The 8,446-nt window shown below is 32.9% G+C and overlaps 1 protein-coding gene across 1 annotated transcript; it reads left to right on the top strand.

The window, feature by feature from the left end:
* The first annotated feature begins 411 nt into the window (after nt 1–411).
* LOC115699906 (zinc finger BED domain-containing protein RICESLEEPER 2-like) lies at nt 412–7,965 on the top strand. The gene is made up of 2 exons (XM_061101942.1): nt 412–1,087; nt 5,288–7,965. Exon 2 carries the CDS (start codon nt 6,300–6,302, stop codon nt 7,545–7,547), a length of 1,248 nt encoding a protein of 415 aa, XP_060957925.1. The 5' UTR covers nt 412–1,087; nt 5,288–6,299; the 3' UTR covers nt 7,548–7,965.
* Nucleotides 7,966–8,446: the final 481 nt, after the last annotated feature.

The raw sequence follows: 8,446 nt of genomic DNA, 5'->3' as shown, positions 1-8,446 counted from the left end.
ATTCTTCAAGCTGGGCCTGTACGACTGGGCTGACCTACTCGACATTCTGGTCAATTTGGATTATGTCAGCGTCTTTCTAAGCGGGGATTTGAGTACGGGCTCCAGGGCGCACGATCATTGTAGTATTCTGTTCGTCCGTTCCCCTTCTTCTGTTTAGATCGTTCCTTAGGTCATGGGTTGCTCCCAACCTTTCGAACACAGAAGAGCCTAGTTGCCTTAGCGATTGATTCGCTTGGTTGACGGGTAAAATGGCACCATTAGTCTGGTTGGAGCCGTCAGGTATGACTCCTCTTGATGAATTATCGGACAAAGTCTGCTCGCCTACCGCTGGGCCCACGAGCGGAACTCGTGACCGGGGATTGGACGGTTGACCATTAGTAGTCTGGCAAGTATTCATCGTTGGGTCTTCTTCCGTTTCTCCCAGGGGAATGACGTTCGACGATTGTTGACCTACAGTTTGGTATGCTCTTCGTATCAGCACAGTGGCTTGCCGACTACGATCTTCAATCTCTGCTAGGGGTGAACATTCAAACCGCAAAACCGACACCGACCAGTAAACCGACTGTTAAAAAACCGAGAAAATGGTGCCACGTCATAACCGAAACCGTTTAAAAAAAAACCGACCACACCGCTGTAACTGGCGGTCGGTTACGGTTTGGCCAATAAGTTGGCGGTTATAACTGTAACCGACCATTTATTTCACATTTACAATATATTATATCTTCAATACATATATTATATAATATTAATATACATTAAACGTTTTCATTTATAATTATATATATATAGTTTTACTTTTTTTTTTTCAGGAATCTTTTCCTTTTTTCAATGTTACTTTATTTATATATCACATTCACTCACCTCACTCACTCCACCCACCCACGCGGCACACCACCAAACCAAAGGTAAAACCAATCAATTACTCCTCAACTCAGTATTTTATCTCTCTACTGGGTTACCACAAACTAAACACACAAATCAAAAGAAAGAAAGAAGGAAAGAGAAGCCAAGAGGAGGAGCGGCTGGAGTGGGAAGAAAAAAAAGGGTTTCACCTAAATTTTTTTAGCAACCCCCAAGGCCCAAACTGGTATGTTTATGATGATGATCTATCAAATGATTCAAATCTAATGTATTTTTTTTTTCTGTAAATTTTTTTCCTTATCTTTATATATTAAAAGTGCCTATTTAACGGAATTCGTGGTTTAATGGTTTAACGATTCTTTTTTTATTTAGCCTTACACGATTAACTTAACAGACTGTTAACGTTAAACGTTAACAAATAAATAAACCCAATAATTAAACCCAAAAATTAAACAATCTTTTTTTAAATTAAAAAAAAATATCTTACCCACATATCTCTCTAACAAATCCTACCATTTTTGAATTTTTTTTACACGGCTAAATTCAAATTTCAAAAAATAAACCCAATGATTAACCCAAAAAATTAAATAATATTTACGATTAACTTACATATCTCTCTAACAAACTACAATTTTTTGAAATTTTTTTACACTGCTTCATTCAAATTTCAAAAAATAAACTCAATAATTAAACCAAAAAATTAAACAATCTTTATGATTAACCCATTCATCACCCATACAGGCAAACACAATAAAAGCCTCTCTCTATCTCAATTTCACCTACTGAAATGCAATCATCAGTTGTTAATTCTCATTGCTTTTGGTAAAATTTACCCCTTTAATACTTCTTTATTACTTTTGTTGTGCTATTTTGAGTGAAGGTGGCTTTATAATGAGCAGATGAAATTTTAATACTTCTTTGTTACTTTATAATCAAGACTTTGAGAATTGAGGGTTCCTTCTTTATCTAATTTACACACGCTTTGCTTATTCTTAATTTTGTAATATTTATTTTTTCAAGTCAAAGATGTTCTTGTTGCTATTATTTTAAGAATTGGAACAAATGCAACATATATTATAACCTTATTATTATTGTTTCCAATATGTTTTTACTGGACATATAAGTTTAATTTAAATTTATTATTCAAATCTCTCTAAATTAAATATTATTTATTTTTTATTCATTTATTTCATTCCGAACTCATAATATAATACTTAATATAAAACATAGCATACTTAAATTTAAATTGGAGTATGATATGTATTATTTTTTGTATTTTCTTGTATATTTTTATTTGTTTGAAAGATTTATTGAAAAAGATTAATTAGTTTAAATCCAAGCTTGGTATGTATAATTGATTTGAACTCTTTAATTTTGAGGGTTTTTAGTTAATTAGCAAAAATTAGTAGTTTTGGCTATACATGATAATGATGCTAATTAATTAGCTTATTAAAAATTAAACTAATACAAAGTTGTGATTTTAATGTCATTTTTTTTAAAAAAATAAAAATATACAAGAAAATATAAGGTTCAACTCAGCTAATAATCCACCATTAATAAAAATAACACTAACAAATTAATTCAATAAAATTAATCTCAAGCAAGCATCAACTTGCTCCAAATCTAAAACTATGAATCCTTTTTTTTTTTTTTGAAAAAATATAATGATTGATATGAAGCAAGAGATAACAAAAGTGCAAATTATTAATGTAACGCCCTGTCCAACAGGGACGCCACGTGTGTGCACTTTATTTAAAATACCAATAATTATATAAGATGTAATTATACTAAAAGTGTGGGTAATTAAATTTTTGATAGTTAAAACTCAACCTTTAAATTGTTTAACAAAAGATAAGTAACATGATTTATGGGGTCCCCCTGTTTTCAAAATATTTACAAACTGGTTTCAAAGTATTTTACAACATAAGCTTTATATTTTCCAAAATACAATCAAAATAGAGCATCCTGTAAACTGGGCTGCCTGCGGCTGGTATGTACATTGCTGCTGCGACCATAAACTCATGGTTGCTCGACTTTAGCTTTTCCTTTACCTGCACCATAAAGCACCAGTGAGTCACAGAGACTCAGCAAGAAAGTGATCAAAACAATAATTGAAAGAAAATGATTATCAACTTATTCTCATGCCATTATGTTTACTCACTATTCGATAATAATAAGCATTCCCTTAAACATCATACATTCCTGGTACTTAATAAAGTACCACTTTTACCACTCGTTACATACGAGCTGAATATGTCACTATCGTTGCCCGATAAAGCAAACGATAAGTAAGAAACCTAACCGCGGTTTCAAGAGTAATTACTCATAACGGTAATAACCGTTTCCAACCCTAGGTCATAACCTAGGCTTAATAAACTTTTAATCAGCATCATGATAATAATTAAGGCCACTTCCATTCACCCATTAATCTTTAACCACATACGGTGCTTACCACTTTTCTTACCTTAATTCAGAAGTCAAAAGTATGGCCGACCTGGGTGGAAAAACAAGCTAGGCAATCCCGGTCCTATGTCACGACAATTGAAACACAATAAATACCTTAACATAATATTCCGGATTAAAACCCTAATTTAAAACCGACTAGACTTAGCCTTCACCACCTATATAATAATTCAAATAACTCAAAATTATTCAAAGGCAGGTACTAGGTTCAACCCCGAGCTAAACACGATTCAGAGAAAAACCCGAGAATTTTTCCCCTGCTGTAACCGGTCGACCGGTTCTGATACAGCAGAACCAACCGGTCGACCGGTTGCTGCCAGACCAGAAAAATTCTGGTTTTTCTCCTCCAGCTCGAACCAAAACCATTTCAGACCTAATTTGCACTTCCAGAACAGTTCAATATACCAAATACAACATATTCAACACATCATTTAATCACAATTCACCATTTAACTCAAAATCAACATCTCACTTGACAATTTGCATAAAAACATCACTTTCAACACCTATTTAATTGAACAGCCCTTAATCTCACTCAATCTTCATTCAAACAAGTTTCAAATCAACCCTAAGAACCTACCCTAACCTCAGTTTATACCCCAGCTCAGGATTTAAAGAAAACCTTACCAAAACCTAACTAAACTCAAGGAAATCAATTAAGGGAAGAGTAGAAGGATCATACCTCCACTTAGCTAGCTTCTAGGGTTAGGATTTGCTCAAGAAATTGAAGAAAATAAATGAGTTTTCCTTGGTTTCCAGCTGCCTCAAGAATCGGCAAGAGAGGAAGAAGAAGAAGAGCTTGAAGTTATGTATTTTTTTGCTTGCTTTCTTGCCTTGGAAGCAACTTAAATAAGGTTGCACTCTCTTTTTTTTTTTTTTACTAACAATCAGCCCATCAACAAATGAAAAGTCAAGAAGTCAAAACAAAAAAAGAAAAATGACTAATTTACCCTTAAAAAAAAACTTAAACTAAAATTATAACCTAGGGGTATTTTGGTAATTTTTTTTACTAACTCCCCAATCCGACATTCTAATAAAATTCTAACTTAATCCGGGATATTCTCAAAATAATTCTTTCATTTAATGTCGTGACATTGCTAACTACATAGCTAAAATTCCACAATTACCGGGCCCAAAATAACGTATTTCATTAATTAATTTCTCAAAAATTCATCTAAGTAAGATCATAATCCTACTTCATTTTCCAAGTAATTACATATTTAATAAAATATGTCCATTTAAATATTATTTATTTTCTGGGATATTACAATTAAACAAATATTCTCTTGTTAAAAATAAATAAGAGCATATATGCTTGTAAACATATTATCTAGAGTAGAAATATAGAGATAACATAAATGAATAAGAGATAATTAAAGTACGTACCTTTGGCTTTTGTAATTATATATTAGAGGTTGCTGAAACAAGCACTACTACTACACTAGACTAGAATCTTTCCTTTTTTCTTTTCTCTTTTATGAAAGAAATAGAACAAGTATTTTTTTTTTTGAGATTTTTTTTTCTTTTGACCGAAAGAAAATGGAATTAAAAAAGAAGAATGAATAATAGATTGGTTAATTATATTGAGTGTTTATGTAATCTTTCATGTAAAGTTTTTGTGAGAAATTAAAAGTTTTTCCCATCAATTGAAACTATTGTAATAGTTGTTTTAAATTTGTGATTAAGAATTGAAAAAGTTTTATGTTTAATTCACTAAATATATAGTTTTTGATTGAGATGAGTTTTTCAAAATATGATGATTGTCATTAATAGTTGTTTAAAGCTTTGTTTGGTTTTTAAAAATATTTGGAGAAGTCCATAACAAATTAGTATATGTAATGTGTTTTGTTATTTTATTTTGTTTGTTTAGTATGCTTTATTGTTTGTTTAGTATGCTTTATTGTTTGTTTAGTATGCTTTATTGTATGAATTTTTAGTAAAGTTTTTTTTTTCTTTAGAATAGGTCATGATGAGTTTAAATAGAATAGAAGAGCATGTTGAAGGTGATTCAAGTACTGACAATGGGTGTAGTAGAAATGATGATGATAATAGTAGTGATAAGTTTGTTGATTCTGGAGTTGGAAGAACAAAGAGACAAAGAAATGAGAGAAGTAGGAGTAAGAGTATGAGTAAGAGTAAGACAAGCAAGGGGAAGATGAGGGAGAAGGGGAAGATAGAAAAAAATGAGAGAGTTGAGTCAAGAAAAAAAACGATTGACATCAGATGTGTGGGATCATTTTAAGATGATACCAAAGAAACATCCCAATGACAAACCAAGAGCTGCTTGTAATTATTGTGGGATAGCTTATGCAGCAGACACAAAATTAAATGGGACTAGCACACTGCGTAATCACATAGAAAATCAGTGTAAGAAGTACCCACTAAGTGTAAGAGTGGAAGATCAGAAACAAAAACTCTCATCACTCACTAAAAAATCTGGTGGGGAAGATACTGAGGAGTGTGCTAGTAGCTTAGTTGCAGTTTCATGGAGCAAAGAATGAGCTAGACAATCCTTAGCTAAGTATATTATTCTAGATGAGTTGCCCTTTATACATGTTGAAGGGGAAGGGTTTCGACAATTTGTGAAGTATATGCAACCAAAGTTCGACCCTCCTTCTAGGATAACAGTTGCAAGGGACATTTATCAAATGTTCTTATCTGAAAAAGAGAAGTTGAGGAATATTTTGAAAGGCCAAAGGATATGTGTTACCACTGATACATGGACATCAATCCAAAACATTTGTTATATGTGTGTAACAGCACATTAGATTGATCGAAATCGGGTCTTACAAAGGAGAATAATAAGCTTTGTTCAAGCTCCTAACCATAAGGGTGACACTATTGCAGTAGAGTTGGTTAATTGCTTCAAAGATTGGGGAGGGTTAAAACTTTTCAGTGTAACTGTTGATAACGCTTCTTCAAATGATGTGGCCATAGATAAGTTGAGAAAGAAATATGAGAAGAAGAAAGACGTCATGGTTTTAAATGGGAAGATGCTACACATGAGGTGTGTTTGTCATATTATAAATTTGATAGTGGGGGATGGGTTGAAAGACGTGCATACATCAATTTCAAGTATTAGAAATGTTGTTAGGTATGTTAGGTCCTCACCTGCAAGGTTACAGAAGTTTAAGGAGTATGTTGCCGATGAAAATATTGAGTCTAAATCTCTTCTATGCTTAGATGTGCAAACGAGGTGGAACTCCACTTATTTGATGTTGGAAGCTGCGTTGAAGTTTCAAAAAGCTTTTGAGAGATTGGAAGATGATGAGAGCTACTCCAATTACTTTAGTGATGGATTTAATGAAAAAAGAATAGATGGTCCACCAAGTGATGATGATTGGGCAAATGCCAAGGTCTTTGTGAGGTTCTTGAATACATTTTACACATTGACACTAAAGTTTAGTGGGTCTTTGTATTCTACTTCAAACTTGTATTTGGATCGAATATCTGATGTTCATAGACAATTGAAAAGTCTAGTTAATTGTCAAGATCCCATACTGAGTAAGATGGCTGGCAATATGCATAACAAGTTTAACAAGTATTGGGGGAAAAGTGAGAGAATGAATCATGTGTTGATACTTGGTATGGTGTTAGATCCAAGATACAAGTTGGCATATTCAAGACATTGTTTGAGTTTCATTTTTGATGAGAACGATGTTGATGCTTTGATTAAATCTGTTGAAGAGACTCTGCGGGGCATGTTTGCTGAATATGGTGAGAGGTTTACTCCTAGCACCAATGGTAGTGGGTCACAAACCCCATCTCAAACTTCTAGCAATGTCTTAGAGTTGAGCTCATTGAATGATGAGGATATTGGTGTCAAACAGTTATGGATCCTACAACAACAAGCCAAACAATGTGGAGGAACAGAGGTGGATACTTATTTTGTGGAACAAACAGAGGATCCAACATCTCATGACTTTGACATATTAGGATGGTGGAAAGGAAAAACTAAGAAATATCCCATACTATCTGAAATCGCTAGAGATGTGCTTGCTTCTCCAGTGTCGACTGTTGCTTCGGAGTCGGCTTTTTCCACAAGTGGTAGAATTCTTGATAATTTTAGGAGTTCACTAACTCCTAAAATGGTTGAAGCATGCATTTGCTCCAAAAATTGGTTTATCTCTTCACGTGAGCCTGTGGTTGTAAGGCAATACATGGATGAAGTGCAAACCTTTCAAGATTCAATTGAAGGTGTGCCAGGTAATGTGGAATTATAAATTCACAATATAATGTTCTTATTTTAGTTTTAATTAATTTATTTGTTCATTATATTTTCTTATGAATTTTGTAGAGGATGCTTCTACTATTACATCAGAGTCTCTAGCTGAAGCAAGTCAAGAAGGTGCAGCAAGCTAGATGGATGAAGTGCAAACTTTTCATGATTGAATTGAAGTTGTGTCAGGTAATGTGGAATTATAGTCACAATATAATACTCTTATTTTAATTTTAATTAATTCATTTGTTCATTACATTTTTTTATGAATTTTGTAGAGGATGCTTCTACTTTTACCTTGGAGTCTCTAGCTGAAGCAAGTTAGATTGGGCATAAGCTAGACTATGCATGTTATTCCTTAAATATTGTTGTTTGTAATGAACTTGGTCATTGGACTCTTTATTTTTATTTTTATTTAGACATTGGACTCTTTATTTTTATTTGGAAGTTTGACTATTTTAGTTTGAATTTTATGTTGTAATATGGACTTTATTATGGATTTTGATCAACTATGGAACTTATTATGGAGTATGGACTTAATTAAGGACTTTGATGAATTATGTAATTTATTATGAACTTAATTTAAGACTTTGACGAATTATGTAATTTATTATGGACTTTATAATGATTATAAGTTTTATATTTGATTATAGATATCAAAGTATTGTAAATGGAACATATAATAAGTGGTCAAACTGTCGAAAATGGTAAAAAAAAAGAAACATTAAATCCAATTTTATGGGCCTTGTAAAGCCCAAACCGTTTCAAACCGTTTAAAAACCGTTTATAACCGCGGTCGGTTACAGTCGGTTTTTTGATGTTAACGGTCGGTTACAGTTTTGTGAACAATCAAACCGTAACCGCCTGGTCGGTTTGGCAGCAAGTAAAAACCGACCGTAACCG

The sequence above is a fragment of the Cannabis sativa genome, chromosome 8 (assembly GCF_029168945.1).
Source record: "Cannabis sativa cultivar Pink pepper isolate KNU-18-1 chromosome 8, ASM2916894v1, whole genome shotgun sequence".
In the NCBI taxonomy this organism is placed as follows: Eukaryota; Viridiplantae; Streptophyta; class Magnoliopsida; order Rosales; family Cannabaceae; genus Cannabis; species Cannabis sativa.
The sequence above is the reverse complement of the archived record's forward strand: the minus strand, read 5'-3'. Positions and strand labels throughout refer to the sequence as shown.